The sequence below is a fragment of the Trachurus trachurus genome (assembly GCF_905171665.1).
Source record: "Trachurus trachurus genome assembly, chromosome: 17".
Taxonomy (NCBI): Eukaryota; Metazoa; Chordata; class Actinopteri; order Carangiformes; family Carangidae; genus Trachurus; species Trachurus trachurus.
In genome coordinates, this window is record NC_139900.1 from 9,686,791 (window position 1) to 9,708,173 (window position 21,383).

The following is a 21,383-nucleotide window of genomic DNA, read 5'->3' on the forward strand; positions in this document are numbered from 1 at the left end:
CAGCCAAGCTTTATTCATATACAGTAGCATATTTAACACAAGTCAAAATATAATTCAAAATGCTTTACAAATGACTGAAAGAAAAAGAAAAAAAAAACAACTAATGGACTTAGTTTTAGAGACTAATGCAAATTAATGCAAACCAATAGAATATGAACATTAAAACCTTAAGTGAAAAGATCAATATTTCCAGCTCTATCTTACATACAGTAAAGTGTAACTTTGAGATACTAAAAATGTTGAAGTGAACCCTGTAACTGAAGAAAATTTTTTTTTTTAATTTTATGACTAAATCATGGACAGAATTCTTTTATATCGGAAAAAGCGGTATTGAGACGTCAATGACCTCAGCATTGTATTTTTCCACTTTTTTCCCAATCACTCTCCTTTGTATATCTATGTAAATCTTTAACAAAATGTAGTTTTTTATTCCACTAAATAATCTTTTTTTTTTCTCCTGTGGCCGTGAAACATAATTTCAGATCGAGCACCAGTTTTATCAGGGATTCGTCAACTATGGCACACAGGAGAAAAAAAAAAGGTTCTTTAGTGGAATAAAAAACTACATTTTGGTAAAGATTTACATAGATATACAAGGGAGAGTGATTGGGGGGAAAAAAGTGGAAAAATACAATGCTGAGGTCATGACGTCTCAATACCGCTTTTTCCGATATAAAACTTTGGGATATGTAGAATTCTGTCCATGATTTAGTCATAAAATGTACAATTGTTTTACACATCTACCCCACTAAAAGAGTGTGTTGTATTATATTATGTTCTCTGTGTCATTAATGTTTCTACTTAAAGGGATAGTAGCATTTTTTTTAAAGTGGGGTTGTATGATCTACAAATAGCCCCTAAGTACTTTAATTGCAGTAGCAGACTCTCTGCACTCCTCCCGTTAGCCAACTTAACCAACTGCTGATCGGCGGGCGCTAACCCTGGGCGGAGGGATACGTAAGTTGGTTAGGTCCAAATAAAAACTGTGTTTTTCCTGCACTTTGAAGGGCTGGAAAAAATTATATTATAACGAACAATGGAACTGTGTATTTTTTTTCACGTAAAACCTCTTTTAGGCCGTGAAAATAGGCCGTTTCTTTGGGTCCATTCACAACACTGTATGTTGTAAATCTCTGGGCAGGGCTATTATGGGCTGGCGTTGCTAACGGGAGGAGTGCAGAGAGTCTTCTACTGCAATTAAAGTACTTAGGGGCTATTTGTAGATCATACAACCCCACTTTAAGAAAATGCTACTATCCCTTTAAAATCTAATGTAAGTGTTTGAGGTTTTAGTTAGCTATGAAAATACAATTTTATAGCCACTAAGGGATCATCTATAGTTTTTAGCATTTGTCTGTGCACAGGGGTTTTAATGGTCTTCCTGTCCTGTAGTTGGCCCAATACTGGTGGTGGAGCCCAGACCAGTCACAGTGGACGTGGACTCTGATGTCACCCTTAACTGCAAGTGGTCTGGAAACCCTCCCCTCACCCTCACCTGGACCAAAAAGGGCTCCAGCATGGTAAGAGCAGACCGTCACACCTTCCCCACACAGCCGAGGGAAAGGTGTGATAGTTTATATTTGAGTAAATGTCAAATATTTTCTGTGTGTAAACAGGTAAGGGGAGAAAGTCAGAGCAGCAGACAGCAGGGTGAAGCCCATCCCTGCTGGAACTACAACCAAATCCTCTAGAAAACCCCCACTCCCAGCCCATATTAATGTCTAAGACCCAGACCTCATAAATGTTTGCTCAGTTGTAAAGCAGACGGTTAGTAGTGAGACTCCGTCTTCATATCTTAAATCTTTAATTCATGCCTAACAAGTTAAGAAAGGCTCCAGGAAAAAAAAAAAAAAACTAATGGAGCCTGCTGAGTAAATCAACATGTTTTATGAATTAAATATAGATCTCCCTCCCTCCCTCTTTTTAACATCTCTTCCCTTCTGTCTGTCTCCGCTCTGCACCTCACAAATCTGCTCTCCTGCTCCTTATGCACCCTTACCTGCTTATTTATGTGTGTCCAGGTGCTCAGCAACAACAACCAGCTGCATCTGAAGTCAGTGAGCCAGGCCGATGCAGGCCAGTACGTCTGCAAGGCCATCGTACCCCGGATCGGAGTGGGAGAGACCGAGGTCACGCTCACTGTCAACGGTCAGTAACCTACTCTGCTGATATTAGCAAATATTATAAATGTGCAGAGTTGATCTGCTCGGAAGATGAATATTAAAACCACAAAGGCCTCCATGATGTGTTTGTTTGATCTAGAATCTGTAATAATGCATGTGTCTGCACCTCTCCGGCAGCCGAAGCCACTGAATGCACAGAAACTAACGACTGAAAATAACGTCGACTCGACTTGATTCATTTTCAGCACAAACCCGACCCCACCCCGAGAGCTAATTCTTTCAGCCCCAGACAGGCCCACAGCCAATATTTCAATGCCAAAACCTTCTCCCAGAGACACCAACAATTGCTTAATAAATCAAAACAGATTCACCAAGAACACAATGACGAAAAGCAAGTTCAAATACTCCTTAAATTTCCTCCCTCTGACAAAGCGCCCGCTCGAAACCAGAGAGGAGGACAGCCACATCCATCGCCGCGTCCTTGCAAAATATGGAAGTGCTGAGAGCCGGGTGACCTTTACTGACCGCTGCACACTCCTTCTGTAATCACACAGTAACTCAGTTATTTAAAAACTAAAGTCTTTGGTTTTAATGGAGCCTGTTGTTTTTTGGCTTCTCCAATTTGGAGATTCAGACTCAGTTTACTGTTTATTGTTCAACGTCTGATTTCAACTGTTGTTATTCCCACTACGACATGATACAGGCAAATGCAATACATGTGGCAACGCTGGACACTGTCCTGTGAAAATGAGCTCGCCAGTTGTCTCTGCTGTAGTTATGTTAAAGGGATAGTTCAACATTTTGGCAAATTGGCCCATTGCCATAATCCCTATAGTTTTAGGCATAGGTTCGTTACCTTTATCTGTCGGTGCAAGCTGTTTTTAGAACGAGCTGCTCAGAGCTACGCTACGGAGGCTAATGGGATTTCTTGGTTTCCCTCATCAAACTCATCAAATACACAATCCAACAACTCCAAAACGCTCTGGTGGACAAGTTGTGACCTGCACATTCACCACGCTATGAGATAATAACACAACGTTACCAGACAGAGTTGTTTTACAGGTAAAAATCACTGATGCGCGTTGCCTTCAGGGACAGTTTTTCGGCAAGCAGTCTCGAAAACAACTCTGTCTTGTAATGTTACATTATTATCTCATAGCGTGGTGAATGTGCAAGTCACAACTTGTCCACCAGAGCGTTGTGGAGTTGTTGGATTGTGTATTTGATGAGTGAACACAACAACACAACACACAGAGCTTTGACATTATTTCTGAATGGTCATTGTTGTTTCTTTTAACCACCACCACTATAATATACTATAACTGTGGTTGTTATTGTAACCATGACAACAAGGCTCATTTCCACATCAAGGACCCCTTAACGAGCACAAATTAGACCATGGACCCGGTTTAGATGTTTTATTACAGAGTGTTTGAGCAACAGTCACATATTCTGCCTTTGTGTCACTTATCCATGGTGTTATGGGAATAAATGACTCATTTTATTCTGCTCAGGGCCCATTGGGGGCCTCAACCACTACTCTAACTTTAACAAAGTACTAATTGATTTAAACCCAGACAGCGATCTTTTCCTAAACCCAACCAAACTGCGACTTCTCCATCAGTCTGCTGTTGTTTATTATTGTAACCAGGGTCTAATTACCACCTCCAAAGGTAATTGATGGATATGTATAACACAAAAGACCAATCACTGCTGTCCCCCTATCTCCAGACCCAACCTCCATGCAGCTGAATGTTTTAAGAGATGCACATCAGCTACAACAGAGCCTACGGCCTAAAAGCCCAATCTGTCAATTTGCAGTTCGTTAGCAGAGCTCCCAAACAAACACAGGGACTGAAAAAACCTGAAGTGATGTTTTAAAAACATCGGCTTGAAATCCACAAAGACAGGAATCCCAACAAATCCCCAACTTTCAAATGTTCCCCCTGACTCTTCACGTTCATAGCGCACAGTTTAAACCAGTGAACTAACACGTCATCAAACTCGTTGTCCCAGCATCAAGCTCCCTCCACTTCGCCCCATTTGGACCCACATTTTACGAGCAGAAACTGTGCCCATCATGTCCCCCATAAAGCCGTCGATTGTGCCAAGAAACGGAGCAAATGTTTTAATGATCGCCCCCCCGGTTCATCGCATTATGAAATAATAGTTCATATAAAAATCCTCTTCTGTCGTCTCTCTGGAGGTCTTGTGTTTACAGCGAACTGCAGCAGCACAGTCATTTCATAATGATTTGTATCTTTTAAAAACCGTTCTAAATGAAACGTCTTGGTTTGTTGCAGTAATCCTCCCTCTGCCTCTCTCTCTGCTCCTTCCTATCTCGCCCGCCCAGGTCCCCCCATCATCTCCAGTGATCCAGTCCAATACGCTGTCAGAGGGGAGAGAGGCGAGATCAAGTGTTACATCGCCAGCACACCCCCACCTGATAAGATTGTAAGTCCACCCTTGGAAGTTGTAATTTGCTGCAGAGGTGCTCGACCTTTTCAGATTGCATTTGCCTCAAGCGGAATCGTGATCACAACAACTCCTCGTCCACCCTGAGAAAACAAAATGATTTTCTACTTTCTCTCTCTCTTTCTTGGGCCGCCGCCGCCACCGCCGTGTTACTCACCAAGTGATGATGGGTAACAAGTAGCGTTGTTCCCCAGCTGTGTCACGGGTGCATGGGAGTGATGCGTTCCTCCTCCGTGGTGGGAAGGTGTGTGACTCATCAGAAAACAGCTGCTGCCGAAACGAAAGAGTGGTCATGCATCTACGGAGAGCGAAGCAGATTAGATACAAGATTGTGTTTATTAAAGTGTTTTAGAGCTGTTTGTAGAACAGGAAAACCTGGAAAATGGTTGACTAATTTTACAGTCATGGAAAACACATGGAAAATTAGAAAAAAATGTCAAATTTCCTGGAAAAGCTTGAGCTGCCCTGGAAAATCACACTGTGACATCAGCTACCAGAGCTCGATTTGACTTTTTCAGACCCCACTAAGGATTTCTTTTACGTTTCTTTTACGTTTCTTTTAAAGTGTCTATAAGAAAACTAGAGACTTTGAGTTGATGAGTGTTTCCAGTATTGGACCATCAATCAGCATGAGGGTTTTCTCTGCGTGAGTGACAGATAGAGGAGCTGCAGTGGGCGTGGCTTAAAAACTAAAACTAAAACGTTGTGCTATGATAAATTTATCATAATTTCTAAGCATGTTAAGAGATTATTTCATAGAAGAAGTTAGAGCCATAGACTGCACATCTTTAAATCAGACTGCTGGGGGTGAGAGAGGAATAAACATACACGTAGAAACAATATGTACAAAATAAGGAACAGCTGTCAAAAACAACAATTCTCCAAAGCATGAATGGGACGTGGGATGTATTGATATGTCTGTCAGACTGTAGCAGCTTGAAATGTCCTGGAAAATGATTTCAAGAAAAGAGTGGGAACCCTGTATAACCTAGAGTGAGCAGCACTTTTAAATCGTATTTTCATATATGAAATATACTGCATCATCTGAGCCACATGTGAGAGTTTTCCATTTGTCCACATGTCTTTTATTCTCCTCTGCTCCCATAAGCCGCTGCACACCACAGCTCAGATCTGAGACAACAGTGGATCTCAGCCTCTCAGTGTTGTAAGATCTCAGACGCCCCCCTTTCCCCCCCCCCCTCCCCAGACAGCTGGAACGGCCTCGGGACGCAATCATTTGAAAGTATTTCTCCACACTGGCCACCGCGATGAATCCACGGCCGCCGCACGTGTGAAGACAGTGTGATGGCGTGGACTCGTCTGCGTCGCTTTTCCAGTGATCCATGTCGACTCTTCTGCTAATTTACCACAGTTGTGGGGTTTTTTCCCGCAGTTGTGCAGCATGTGGCGTTCAGGTGCCAGAGGAGAGCAGATATAGCCTCTTGTAGCTGGAGATTTTCTATATATCTCAGAACATAATTTAATGTTGTTTCCCCCCCCCCGGGGTTCATCCTTCTCTGGGAATCACTGCTAGATGATCGCTCTGCCACTGGAGACAATCATTTCACTGTCCTTCACTGCCGCTCTGTAGCAGTGTGTGTCCGACCTGTTTGATTATTACCCCTTAAAACATATGAGTGACTGCCACTTCAAATACAGTTTATTTATAAAGCACATTTAAAACAGAGTTTGCCAAAGTCCTGCACAGTGCAACTGCAAAGAATACAGATGTTATAATAATGTGGATGAAGCCTAAACCATCAAATAGTCCCAGGGCTCAGGCTTACATATGGAGGGTAGATTCATGTGGACTTGTTCGCACTAAGTTTGGAGTGAAGTCACGTTAGATAATTATGATGTGCCCTCCCAGAGGCTGCGTTTCCAAGACGACTAATTTAGGCATGCTAGCATCTAATCGGCTGAGAGAGGGAGGGGACCGTCCAGAGGCGAGTGTCATGTGCAGATATCTCAGTTAACAGGAGGTGAGAGCAGATTAGACCGGCTCTCCTGCCCCGGTTATCGTGTTGTGACCCGTCAGCGAGCCGCCGCCCGTCGGTCCAACTGGTCCGGAGGTCGGAGAGATGTGTCTGTGAATGATTTTGATGTTGCATCAGTCACTAACAGCCCCTCCACTGTGCTGCGTAATGGGTTAAAGGTGCTTCTCTGAGCCAGACAGCGAAGACTCTGAGGCTTTTCTGCAAAATAAAATGTTAATTTGCCATTAGAATAAACGGAAAGACGGTTCAACCGCATCAAATGTGACATATGGAGGCTTTAAGACCGCCGATATTAAAAGTTACAGACTCATAGCCGCCGTGAAAGAGTCAGTGTCGCACCCAGACCGTATTGATTTTTAGTGTGAATTGGACCTACCAGCTAAAACCTTTCCAATCCACTGATCCCTTTCAAAGTGGTGACCATCTTGTCTATAAAAGAAATCTTTCACACAGATTGCCTGAGCAGCAAATTGTAATGGAATATCCTCCTGAATGTGCCACAACTGCAGAACTCTTCTCTGTGTTTTTTTTTTCTCTTTCTTTTTTCATTCCTTTCGCTAAAGTCGCTGAGTGCAATGCTTGATCAAACCGCAGTTTAATATAAAGTGTCTGCGGCGCGTTATATAGGTTACCAAAATGAGCAGTAGCCTATGGAGTGTGCGGTATAAACCTTTAAAAAAAAAAAAAAAAAAGGAGGAAGATACCAGAAGGCTCACAAATCACACGAAGAGGCCCCGAAAAATGGAAATAAATTCAGTAATGACATTTGAGTATGAAGGCTAGAACGAGCGACGGAGAGAGAGAGAGCGTGGGGGTGAAATAGATTGAAATGAGAGAGGCATGAGATGGAGGGAGAGTAAAAATCTGTACCTTTCAGCGTCAATTATCCAATTGTGCAGCGCCAACATGACAGAAATCAGAGCTTTTAGGAAGCTTCAGCCCCCTGCTGCACTGGCAGAGAGCTCAGAGCGTATAATGTGGTGCGACATTATAGTCTCGGCTTAATGCAGAGACACAAGGACTTATAAAATATGGAGTGTGTGTGTGTGTGTGTGTATGTGTGTGTGGAAAGAGGCAACGAGAGATTGAGAAGCAGAAACCAAAAGACAGACAGTGGTGGTGCAAGAAAATTATTGTGAGAAAGAGCGATAAAGAAAGGGAAGAAGGAGGGGTGGGGGGTGTAAGAGGAATAAAAAGACGCATTATGCAAGATTGTCAGAGGGAGAAAAAAAGAAAAAGAAGCAGAAGATTTTAGGCTTTTTCCTTTAAAAAAAAAAGAAAAAATGTCTTCCTCATTGAGTCCTGATCACATTCACCCTTTTTCCTTCTTTTTCATTCATTCTTTCTTTCTTCTGTTCTTCTCTTTTCTTTCAAAGCAGGTTAAAAGGTACATTAGCCCAACATATGGGTCTATGTATATTTGATATCATCATTCTCCATATTTAATATCTTCAAATTTCTACCTCAGCAGATTTTAAGTAGAAAAACCTGCTTGAGTTTTTATCGCTTTTATCACGTGCTGCACTTAGTGCATGTGTGTGTGCATGTGTGTCTGTCTTGGTTCATTTGTCATTTCCTCCTCAGCCTGAGAAGTTTCTGCAAACATTTTAATTAGGACCTATATTGCACCAGGAGAGAAAAAAACTAAAAAAAAAAAAAAAATAGTCGACAAGGTGTGAGAATATAATTTGTTTTTGCTTAAAATATATTTCCTGTCCAGACTCGCTTCAGTCTCTCTTAACCTTTCTTAACATCAGCCCATCTGTTGGCTGAATGTTTACTTGTGGCTGTGTGTGTGTGTGTGTGTGTGTGTGTGTGTGTGTGTGTGTGTGTGTGTGTGTGTGTGTGTGTGTGTGTGTGTGTGTGTGTGTGTGTGTGTGTGTGTGTGTGTGTGTGTGTGTGTGTGTGTGTGTGTGTGTGTGTGCGGTGTTGTGGTTAGTACTATTTAAGATAAGATAAAGTGAAATTAGCATTATTGATCCCTCAGGGGAAATTGGGGCGGCTGCAGCAGTAAAGACCAGAGTTTAGATAAAAATCCAAATAGCTAAATTAAACATATTGGAGATTGCGTCTTCGTCACACTTATACAGAAAGACGTCTCGCTGTGTTTACCACAGATGTTGTAGTGGACAGATGTGCCAAGTCTTTGCTCTGAAGTTCATCTTATAAATTGAATTACTCCTGCTTTTCCAATCGAACATAACGTATTGTAGAAGCCGGCTTGTTTTCTGTGCTCTGAAGATGTCATTGAAGGCGTCAATAGCCCTCCCTCCCCCTCCTCTCTCTATGTGTTGCTCAAGGATTTGAAGCTGAACAAAAACCTTGTGCGATGTGTGTGTGTGTGTGTGTGTGTCCCAGGTGTGGGCGTGGAAGGAGAACGTGTGGGAGAAGGAGAAGGGCACCCTGATGGAGCGCTACACCGTGGAGCAGAGCAAACCGCCGTCGCAGGGCGGAGCCGTCCTCTCCACGCTCACCATCAACAACGTCATGGAGTCCGACTTCCACTCGCCGTACAACTGCACCGCCTGGAACTCCTTCGGCCCCGGCACCATGATCATCACCCTGGAGGAGACGGGTACGGGGGGAAACACACAACCATTAGAAATGATTAACACCAGGCAGTGTGTGTCCAAACAATGTCCAACCACTAAAACACTGTAGCACGCTGCACTAAACAGGATATTTATCTTAAAGGTACTGTATATTGTGTAGGATTTACTCCCATCTAGCGGTGCGGTTGGAGATTGCAAGCAACTCAGTCGTATTTTTCATGCTGCATTCACGTGAAATCGGTAAGACGGCAGACGGACGACAGCTGCTGCACTTAACGGCATAAACAAGCCTCTATGTAAACAAGTGGTCCGTCAGCACGAGGCAAAACAATACTCGACAAATGACATCTGGTTTGTTACCGACGGCCGTCTGCCCGACTGCACGTGAATGCAGTCCTCACAGTCCTCACTGCGCTCCGGTGTCTCCGCTGAGTTTCCGTGGTTTCCTACCGTCACGCTGCCACTGAACGTAAAAACATGGAGACACCACATGGCAGCCAGCACCGAACGGCAAATTCAGAGCTTACCGGAACACTTCAGTTTGTTGTTGGGGGGGATTACTGATTAATGAAAAACAAAATAATCGATTTTCGTGAATAGATAACAGGAGAACTTACACAATGTCCCTTTAACTATGCTACATTTTTACCTCAATTAAACAGGTTTGGAGTATTTGTGATGGTTTAATAAATGGCTTAACATGTTACGAGGGAGAATGGAGGCTTGCTGCCTTCAACATGGAAGTTAATGAGTTAACTTACCCACCCTCTAAGCGCCTCCCGGATCATCCTCACTCTCATCCCTCCATCCATCCATCCTTCCCTCCCTTCCTCCATCCCTCTCTTCTTAACCAACGCATTCCCTTTCAGATCTCCTCCAACGGGACAACGCCGAGACAGAACCCCCACTCTGAGCCTCCCTCCGCCGGTCTCCGGTTCATCCTCCCAGACGAGACGCGATGACATTAACCCTCCCTCACCTTTACCACTCATATATACAATCATTCATTCATGCTCATCATTTAATCCCATTAAATCATCTAATGGCACATTGTTGTTGCGTGGTCCTTGCTTGTGAAATGTGTGTTACTTTGTGTTGCGCTATTGGCTGAAAACCAACCTTGTAAGATCAGAGCCTCCGACCCGGTGTCCCAGCTCTCGTCTCTGTGGCACCGCCACACAAACGCGCCCCGTAACCTGTAATCTCTTGTTTATGACAGATACCACTACACAGATATAAACATTGTAACATTGCATATGATATATAACCTCATCTACCTCTCTATTGGTTGATTTGTCGGCCTCCATTCTCCCTGTAACAAGTAATTTAACCATCACAATTACTCCGAAGCTGTTTGATTAAGGTAAAAATCTTGCATATATTCCTCTTTAATATCTCATTAACATCATTGTCCCTGTGGAAAAATACTAGTGTGTGATCATCAATTTCATCAATATTGCTTTGTTTACTTTAATCTCCTTTGTTTCTTCTATGTTGTAACTGACACCAACCTGCCACTGGGACTGGAGATTGAATTTAGCTACTGGATATAATCTCAAACATATTTACAGTACATGTGGATGTCCAATAATATGTACAGTATATCCCATTTAAAAAAAAAAGATCAATAAAACTCAAAGTAGCAGTGTGGTAGTGATAGTAGAGTGGAAGAAACCTGCCAGTATAAAGAATATAGAAAAGTTATAACTTATGGGTAACCCTTTAATTTACAGGCATCTTACTGTATGTGATAATGTCAAAAAATAGCCATAAATAACAAGTAATTGCATCATCACGTGATAATGTCCTGAAATAGCCTAGAAATAACGGCCAATTTCACAGTAATGTCGATAAATATAGCCAAGAATTGATTGCGTAGAAATAGCCCAGAAATAACGCTCATGCAAGGACTTGGTGGAGAAAAATTCTGGTCGTCCCAAAAAAAGCGTGTGTACTGTAATCTTTTGTCTTTATTAAAAAACATGACATTACTATGAAATTGACTGTTATTTCTTGGCTATTTCTTGACATTATCACATAATTAGCGACCTATAAATGAAAGGGTTACCAAGTTATGTAATATATGCAACACTTTTTGTTAGGGTTAGATGCACCAGCAGCATGGAGATGTGTTGAGACGAGAGCTAGTGTATGTGCAAGCAAAATGCTGGAAAAGAGTACAAATAAAATAAATAAATAAATAAAACAAGGATAACTTTAAGGACACATAAAGCACATTTTTATTGTGAAGCACTGAGTGTGAGTAAAACTGTGTTTGTTTACAGTGAGAACTCCACGGGGCGCCTTTAAAGTCCTTGGATGAGACACTGCTCTTCCTCTTTCTCTCTCTCCCCCTCCCTGTTACGAACTGAAGTGCCCCTGAGCAAGATTATTAAGCGGTGGCATCAGCTGGAGGACAGAGAATAGATAATAGTGTTGTTAGTCCATTCTGGATTGTTACACATTTTTATTTCGAGAGCTGGGTATGTCACATTACATTGAGAAAATGATTTCTTCATGCTCTGTCAGTCTTATCTGACTCTTATTCTTTCAGCTGTCAGATTTCGCAGGCTTCAGAAAATCTTCGAGAGAGAGGAGTAAAAAAAAAAAAAAAAGAGAGACAGAGAGAGAGAGCGAGGCTGGATTTGTCTTTATGTGTACTAACAGTGTTTTTATCCCTTGTCAGACTCGCACGCTTTATCAACATAACCAGCCCTCAGAGATTCAATATTAGGGACACAACAGGATTTGTGCTTAAATGACACAACACATCCAATGCGGCGTTTTCTGTAACAATGAGGCAGCAGCTGTCCCTCAACCCCGACCCTCTCTCTCTCTGCTCGTGTTTGTTTCAGATATTGTTCCAGTGGGAATTATCGCCGGTGGTACGGTGGGCTCCTCCATTCTGCTGCTGATGTTCCTGCTGGCACTCGCCTTCTTCCTCTACCGCCAACGCAAAGGCAGTGAGTGCGCACAGTGGTTTCTTTAATGTGTCTGTGTGTGTATATGTGTGTGTGTAGGTGCTCGCACACACACACACATACACTTACTGTATGTGTCTATCAGTCTTTCTTTCATCCACTCTCCCTATCTGTCATCCTGCCGTTCCACGAAGAAAGGAACATATGCCAGCCGTATAGCATTTTATTCAAATGAGATTAATGAATATTCATACTATAAGACAAACTGCCTTTAAACGCCTACTGTACATTTCCGTTTTCATTCAGATGATATGGACTTGTGTGATTATGCCTTAAATAAACTGGTTGTTTTTTTTTACGTTGCTGCTCGTGCACTAGATAAAATACATAAATAACGGAGCAGAAAACAAGAGCATTTAAAGGTGAATGGTATTTAAATGATAACCTCCTATATGTTATTTCCACAGCCCAGGGCGATGCAATTAGTATTTATGAACGCAAAACCACACTCGTTCAAATATACAGAGTTATGTGGTGTCTTCAAGTTGTGTAATTTTTTGTGCTGTGCTCCGCAGCAAATAAAGAGTTGGGAAAGACAATGAAGGTGACTGGCACATTCCCCAGAGGGATTTTCTGGGGATAAGAGTATATTTTCTGGTACAGAGCTGATAACACCACTACAGAAAAGATATTGTTTGAAAATAGAAACTCAAACAAACATCGCCGTGGCTCCAGATAAAGCAGTCGCTCATTTGTTGTGTATGATGCAGCTCAAGACTGCGCAGATTTCAATCTTTACTTTTGAGGGTTTTTTGCGGTCGTGGAAGAGAGATGCTCCATTACAAATAATGACTGTTAGGAGGAGGCACAGTGCAGGAATTAAACTCAGCAGCGCTCTGTTTAACACAGAAATATGCTGAACTTTTACTATGATGCACAAAACTGAGCAACCAAACTATAATAATAATGTACATATTAACTCTTGCACACTCACCTCAGACCTGTTGGAAGTGTCACATAAGTATCTTAAGATTGCATTTGTGAGTTTTAAAATGATTGATGCTACTTTATGGTGCAAAAGCAGCAGTAAAAATGGTAACACTTTATATTAAGCATTAGTTAAGCATTAATAAATACTGAATTCTTAATTTATAACACATAAATTCTCAGTATGTAGTTTATAAATACAGTTAGTGCTTATCAATGATGAGTAAAACATTTTTAACTGTGTTTATAAACTACATATTAATGAGTATTCATGTGTTATAAATGATGAATAATGCTTAACTAATGCTTAATAGTGTGTACTTATTATGAAGTGTTACCGTAAAAACAATAACAACCGTTCGCAAAGAGACATATATCACAATGAAGTGCGCGGTAACAAGCTTTGTGTCTGAGATTAGATGTTTTGTGCAACTACAACACAAAATTAAAGATAAAACGGTAAAAAACACATATTCAAACAGTAGGGAGTGCATATTTAATATACATGAGTGTATTTTATAAGAGTTTTGGGTAATGCTGTAGCATCTTGCAAAAAAGATTTCTAGTTTTTATAAAAAATTATAGCGTTTTCTTTTTTAAATCACCACTCACAGTTGCTGAAGTCAGAAATTTGAAAATCATAAAATCGGCTCTGAAATCAGTGTAAAATTTCATGATAAGGCCATTTGCCTCATTCTCAGACAAAATCATGTGGAAAAAAAATCAACAGCAATCATCACATTTACTGGCAGAAATATCAGTTTCAAACTCTTCATCTTCTTCTCCATTTTCCTCACAACAGCCCCCTAAGAGAGAGAGAAAAAAAAAATCAATGCCAGAGGAACATGCAGTTTTCTCACTTCACGGTGGTGGATACTCACGTCCTCAAAATTCAAACCATCACCTCTCTCTGCCTTTTGTGTCTGCCAGCATACCAAATTGCTCAATGCACCATTATCAAAAGACAAGCAGGGCAAATAATGGCCCAGACAAGCCAAACAAAAACAGCATTAAACAGAATTAAGTGTTTTTACTCTTTGTTTATGTCGCTTTGTTTTTATAGCCACACTGTTAAATAAACCAAAAAATGTGTGTTGATGTTGACCCAGAACGTAACGGCAGGTTGTGTTTTCCTGTTTCCAGGTCGCCGCGGTGTCACCCTGGGAAAGCCAGACATCAAGGTAGAAACCGTCAACAAAGAGACCCACAGCCTGGAGGAGGAGGCGACCAACGTCTCCACGGCAACCCGGATGGTCAAGGCCATGTACTCTGTGAGTAGATACTCATCTGAGTCACTGGGGGCCGCGGAGAGGAGGCGTATGGGTCAATGGCCTTAAATGTACAGATACACTGGCACACAGGGCGACATGGCAGTGGTGGCACACACACACACACACACACACACACACACACACACACACACACACACACACACACACACTTGAGAGTACATGCACAAAGCCGCCTGCAAACACACATTAAAGGAGAAATGTCGTTTTTTTACAACCTGGACCTTATTTCTGGCTAATACCATGGTCTGGGTGAATACTCGATTCTGATTGGCTGCAGGGTGTCCACTAAAAAGTGATAATATATATTTTTTTTTCTCTCTCTTTTCTTTTACCATGAACTTTTTAAAATTTCTTGATGTTTTTCACTACAAATTGCATACATTTTGTAGGAATGCTCCAATGGCTAAAAAGATGTGTAGCCTAATTGAACATGAACTAACGACTTGTGCAATCCTGCAATAAAGTATAAAAACAAATATATGATAATGGACACCCATAAAGATGTTCCGGTCAAATTGCCTGATTACGATTCTAAATATTACTGCGCTGGCTCAAACGCTTGTTGGTAACCATGGCAACGGAGACTCGGACCATGACAAGTTTTCTTCAGCGCATCACGACACTGGAGTCTGTAAACACACAAGCGGTAAGAAGTGCACTGGCTCTCTGAAATAATACTTAGTGTCACGTAACACTCCCTCCACTGATCGACCATCTGGCTGTGGCGGAGTCACTGTGGCTGCACGCTGTCTCTTTTCTTTTTTTATCGCCGACAAGAGATGTTAGGTCCGCTCAGCCGCTTATGATTTTAAGGGTAAAAAACAACATTAAAGTATTAGTAATTTATTTAATATTTATTTATTTATTTCGTGAGTGACCATGGTATAAGCGGGATAATGCCCTTCGAGGTGTCCGATTATCAGTGATTAATGGACTTCGCGGAAGCAACCGTCCTGTACTTTGCATCGGATGGTTCACACCTCGTCGTCCATTAATTTCTGATAATGAGCACCTTGTCGGGCATTATCCCTTACATAAAATACGGTCGATTACTCACCCAGATAAGTCTGGTGTCATTAGGAGTCCAACGATATTTAGATCCAGTCGAGAGCCGCGTATATCTGTATAGTGGGAGTGATCAGGGGGAACCGAAATTGCGCATTATAATGCATTATCTGCCGCGAAAATCGTTAATTTCACTAGTGCTATTCCCCAGTAAGTCTGGAGTTGCCTGTTATCATCATCTGGGGTCTGCAGGTTGACCTACTAACCTCTGAACTGGATGATGCAGCACGGCTCATTCACTCTGCGACGGTCGGCTTGTTTACCTGGAATGTGCTGCTGCTAGTTTTGTGCAACATGGCCGGAATATCTGTCAGATTTCTACTGTACAGGCCTCAGATGACGATAACAGAATGAATTTCGCGGCAGATGATGCGTTATTCAGAGGCCCCAATCACTCCCACCATATGGATACATTGTCTGAGTGGATTACCACCACAAGGGTGGAAACCATATCCAGAGCTTAATGCATTTTTTGTTTATATACTTTAGTGACTGTCACCTGCCCTCCCTGGAACGTAGCTTCCGATAGTTATACTTCTGTAGGTCAGGGAGGGGTGTGCTACACCGTAGTGAAATGAAAAGGGGGAGGTGAAGGACTGTGAGAAGAAAAAAAGAAGAAGTGAGGAGTGGGGGAAGATAGATGTTGAGCTATACAGTAGGAAGGATCCTAATGACACCAAAGTTATAGGGGTGAGTAAACGTATTTTATGCCAGAAATAAGGTCGAGGTTGTAAAAAACAGCACTTCTCCTTTAAGTACAAACACAATAACTCTAGTAAACACACATACACACTCAACTGAAAATCACATATTTGATAAATGAGGGACATTAAGGGCCTCGATATACTTGCTGTTAAGTACGCGTACGCGAGCTGCCGCGCGTATCCTGCGTCCGTTTGATGCGTATCCTGCGACCGAACGCACATATCGACGCGAGGTGACGCGACGCAGGATACGCGCGGCAGCTCGCGTACGCGTAGTTTACAGCAAGTATATCACGGGCTTAATACAAACACCTGCACACACACACACACACACACACACACACACACTCTAACGTCACCTTTCTTTTAGAAACCCTGGAAGTCCTGGAGAGTCAAATCAGCGAGGCCTCTTTGGTGCAGTTTTTTTTTTTTTTTTCATTTTCATTCTCTTTCCAAAAACGAAGCGTTTCTCTTCTTCCACTCTCTTGGGATGAAAAACCTGAAACTCTGTTTTCCTCTCCCCTCCCTCTCTTCCTCCTTCTTTCCTTTCTTACCCTCCCTCTTTCCGTGTGTGTGTTTCGTTGTTTGATGGTTTAGTTTCTGCCCTCTGTTTCCCTCTCTCCCTCCACTCAGCCGTTCAAAGACGACATGGACCTGAAGCAGGACGTCCGGAGCGAGAGCGACACGCGCGAGGAGTACGAGCTCAAGGTGAGACCGGTGGCCGGGCGCTCGCAGAGATGTGTCGGCATTTTGACATTGGGAGTCATCGTAAAGATTTTATGCTGCATGTCGCATGTCATGGACTTTGTGCTCATATATCCATCATTAAGTGCTGACGACCAACTGCACCTTCTCCTCAGGTTTGGCCTTTTTCACTGCAGGTAAAAGCTTCGTTTTCATACATAGCACAAGTTTATCAAAATCAGTGCCTCTGAAGTTCCTGGAAAACAGATATTAGCGGAGAATCTCGTGTCCTTTAAAGGGATAGTTCAACATTTTGGCAAATTGGCCCATTGCCATAATCCCTATAGTTTTAGGAGTAGGTTCGTTACCTTTAATTGTCGGTGCAAGCTATTTTTTAGAACGGCGGAGCAGAGCCGGGAGCTGCTCAGAGCTACGCTACGGAGGCTAATGGGATTTCTTGGTTTCCCTCATCAAACTCATCAAATACACAATCCAACAACTCCAAAACACTCTGGTGGTATGAGATAATAACACAACGTTACCAGACAGAGTTGTTTTAGAGGGAAATTCATGCAAAAAAACCTGTTCAGCAAGCAGTCTCTGCATTTCCCTCTAAAACAACTCTGTCTGGTAACGTTGTGTTATTATCTCATAGCATGGTGAATGTGCAGGTCGCAACTTGTCCACCAGAGCGTTGTGGAGTTGTTGGATTGTGTATTTGATGAGTTTGATAAGGGAAACCAAGAAATCCCATTAGCATCCGTAGCGTAGCTCTGAGCAGCTTGCGGCTCTGCTCCGCCGTTCTAAAGATAGCTTGCACCGACAAATTAAGGTAACGAACCTACTGCTATGACTATGGGACTATAGGGATTATGGCAATGAGCCAATTTGCCAAAATGTTGAACTATCCCTTTCAGTTTAGCTCTTAGAAACACAATGAATACAAGGGAGCAAAAAGGTAAATCATGTTTATCCTGGTGGAGTGAAGTGGTATCATTGCATCTTGTGATCATACACACACTCTGCACTGCATCAGTCATACACCGCTAAATTTTTGGACATAGCATGAACACACCACCAGCTACACCCACATCACCGTGCGTCAGTCTGCAAGTGTGGCAGCATACAGTACATAAGATATGAGCAGTGAGTAGTATTAGGTAAAAGAAGACAATATAAAAACTCACTTTATCATAAGAAATTAAACTGGCTGAGAAAGTGTGTGCTTTTTCTAAAACCTACTTCATTTATTTTTATCAGAGAGAATATCTTTAAAGATCCCATATTGTATTTTGATGAGGTTTTTTTATGATAAAGCAGCTCAAGGTTCTGAGTACTGTGAAAGTATCAAGCCTCAGCCCACAGTGAGATACACACAGCTTGTATTCAGAAACTGAGCCGTTGAATGAGCCGTCAGGATTTCTGTAACTTTGTTTTTTTTTTTACCTTATCTGCTGTATTTTCTATTTAATCACTCAGAGAGCAGTCAGCCAATCAGATGAAAGCTTCAGAGCCTCCTCTCTTCTGATTGGCTGACATCGACCTGTTGTTGCTAGAGCTCCAGAGGGATGTAAAACTACACTGAGGTGGTTTTTGTGTCTTTAAACCACTAATATATCTTCTTATGGACCAACACGGGAAGTGAAAAATATGGAACCTTTAACAAAGTTAATTTTAATATTTTAATTGTTTTTATTTCTTTTTCTTGTTGGATGTGCTGTTGAAAAACTACATATAAATGATCTTATCCACAAGTTTCCGAATGTCATCTATGGTGCAAATTTCCGGTGGAATTTTACGTTTACGTTTCCATGGTTTTCAGTCGTTGTCATAGTTGCCGTAAATGCATATATCTATTAACGCTGGCTTTTAACACGGATGTCAATTTGTCAATTTGTGTGATATCCATTGTTAAAAGCTGGTGTGATGATCCATGTGTTTTACAGATTTTCATTGAAAAAAAAAAAAATCCATATTTTCCGCGACTACTGAAACCATGGAAACCTAAACATAAAATTCCACCAGAAGAGCAAAACTGGCACACATTTTTGACGTTCGGAAAAAGGTGGATTATAAATAATATCCCAGTCTTTCTTTATGATTGACCTCCTCCTAATGTTACAGGATTGCTAAGTGAGCCAAAGCACTGACTAGATGTTTCTGCTTCTTACATTAGTTGCGTTTCCGTCCACCTTTTTTTATTCGCATTTTCAAAAATTGCGAATAAATACTTGAATGGAAACGCCAGAAATTCGAAAAAAGGCAGTAAATGCGCATAAAAGTTTTTACGCTTTGGGGGGTGGATTTGTCAGCGTATCGATTAAATGAAAATGCGACTTTTTGTTATGGAAACAGATTATGTGAACTGAGCCAGAGTTTGTTGGTGAAGTGCTGCTGGACTTCACTCAGCGACGTTCAAACAAATGGAGAACGACGCCCCGGTGTCCCAGCTCTCGTCTCTGCACCACAACACAAACGCACTCCGTAACCCGTAATCTTTTGTTCATGACGGTTAAGACGACACAATCACACGCCGTAACACCGTATATGTAACGTTATTTGCCGTGATGACTTTATTTATAATCATCACGTAATTTTAATGAGAACAATACGGACGAGTTTTTAGCTTTATGTCACATTTTCACGTCACTATATCACCGTTGCGACTACTCTGATGTTTATGAAGTCTATAAAACGAATTGTTGAACAAACATTTTAGAGCTGGGCTAACTGTTAGCTATTTTTTCCAGCGGATATCCTAGTTACAACATGACTGAGCTAACTGGAGTAGTTTAATGTTGTGTCCGACAACGGGAGGGTTTTAACAGCTGATGTCCTGATGTTAGTTTTCTGCTGCTGTTAGCTGTCAGTAGCAGCAAAGCTAACAACTACGATAACCATGACTAATTACAAAAACGTGCACACAGAAATAGTAATGTTTGTTCAATAATTTGTTTTATAGACTTAACAAACATCAGAATTAGTCACAACGGTTTTGGCAGCCCGGAGCCCCCACATTTGGTACCTACACCGGTGGCTAACGCTACCAGTTAGACGCTCGCTAGAATGCTACTAAAACCCACTTCCGTTGTGGTGTGACGCAATGGATCATGGGAAAATAAAGTGGTGGATATGTAGGCTACAGTATTTTCTTTATCAAATTTAGCTGGTGCGGCTTATACAGGTGCGTCTATAGTCCGGAAAGTACGTAAATTGTCCATGGTGTTGAGTGTCAGCTGAGTGTCAACTGTTGGATACATTCACGCTCTCTCATGACGTAATCTCACGGCGCACTCCTCCTAATCGCAAAACACTAATGAATGGAAACGGTCATAAATTTGCATTTGCTTTTTGCGCATTTTCACAAAATCCGCTCTTAAATTCGATACATTTGGATGGAAACCCAGCTATTGAGAACAATAAACAGACTGAGAATCTAATCGTCTTCTCTGATCACAGGATCCGACCAACGGCTACTACAACGTCCGCGCCACCACCCATGAGGAGGCGCGCCCCCAGTCCCGTGCCATCCTCTACCAGGGAGAGTTTCGCTCTCCGAACCCCGGCGGCGGCGGCGGACCGGCCGGCGCCACCTCCTCCCCCGGCGGACCCTCGGCCGCCCCGGCCGGCGCCGTTCCCCCCGGCGGCGTTCCCGGCTCGAGGACGGGCTGCTACGACCCCCGCCCCCCCTCCAGGATGTCCCACTCCACCTACGCCCAGTTCAACACCTTCACCCGGCCGCCGCCGCAGAGCCAGCAAGCTCCTCCCAACCCGGCGCTCCAGTCGCCGGGAGATTACCCCGGGGACTGCGGACTGCTGGACGGCAACACGCAGCTGGCCTACGACAACTACGGATACCCCTCCCCCTCCCAGTATCCCAGCTACCGCATGGGGTTCGCTCCGCCCATCGAGGAGGGGCCGGCCTATGAGATGTATCCAACTGGACAAGGGCCCGGTCCTGGTCCTGGTCCCGGTCCTGGTCCTGGTCCCGGTCCCGGTCCTGGTCCCGGTCCTGGTCCTGGTCCTGGTCCGGGACAACAAAGTCCTGAAACGGGATTGGGGAAGTACGGAAGCTCCACTCGCTTCTCGTACTCGTCTCCGCCCTCTGACTATTCCCACAGACACACACAGCGGATGCAGACTCATGTGTGAGACGCACAGACAGACAGACAGACACACACACTTCTTTGGCTCGCTTTTTTTTGTGCAGCAGCAGCAGTACAGTACTTACTACACACACACGACGTCCTACCTTTCTACACATGAACATTGACGAACCCGTCTCCCTGTCCATCGCGACCAGTGCATGGTACCTGGTTGATTTTTCTGAACCAGTAAAACGACAACGACGACAACAACAACGCAGCATATACACATACAGTACTTACTAGTTAGCAGCAATACATGTACATGATACGACACATGCAAAGCGACATTCACACTCACTTGCGCCGACCTTCTGTTGCGCGTTGTGTCGATGCAGCAGCGTGCCACAATCAAGAGAGAGAAGAGACAAACGGAGGAGTCGAGCACTTTGAAGACAGGAAGAAGAGGAGGAGGAGGAGCGCCGAGAGCCGGAGGAG

At 42.8% G+C, this 21,383-nt stretch overlaps 1 protein-coding gene across 1 annotated transcript in view; it reads left to right on the forward strand.

Moving 5' to 3' along the window:
• The window catches only part of kirrel1b (kirre like nephrin family adhesion molecule 1b), a gene marked incomplete at its 3' end in the record, with an annotated part of 88,033 nt that extends 67,081 nt beyond the window's left edge, over positions 1-20,952 (forward strand). The window contains exons 8-15 of the mRNA XM_083990960.1: positions 1,393-1,520; positions 2,022-2,148; positions 4,477-4,577; positions 8,954-9,170; positions 12,003-12,110; positions 14,199-14,326; positions 16,714-16,824; positions 20,260-20,952. Of these exons, the coding sequence (XP_083847086.1) occupies positions 1,393-1,520; positions 2,022-2,148; positions 4,477-4,577; positions 8,954-9,170; positions 12,003-12,110; positions 14,199-14,326; positions 16,714-16,824; positions 20,260-20,952 (1,613 nt within the window). The remainder of the gene's footprint in view (positions 1-1,392; positions 1,521-2,021; positions 2,149-4,476; positions 4,578-8,953; positions 9,171-12,002; positions 12,111-14,198; positions 14,327-16,713; positions 16,825-20,259) is intronic.
• Between the last annotated feature and the right edge of the window lie 431 nt (positions 20,953-21,383).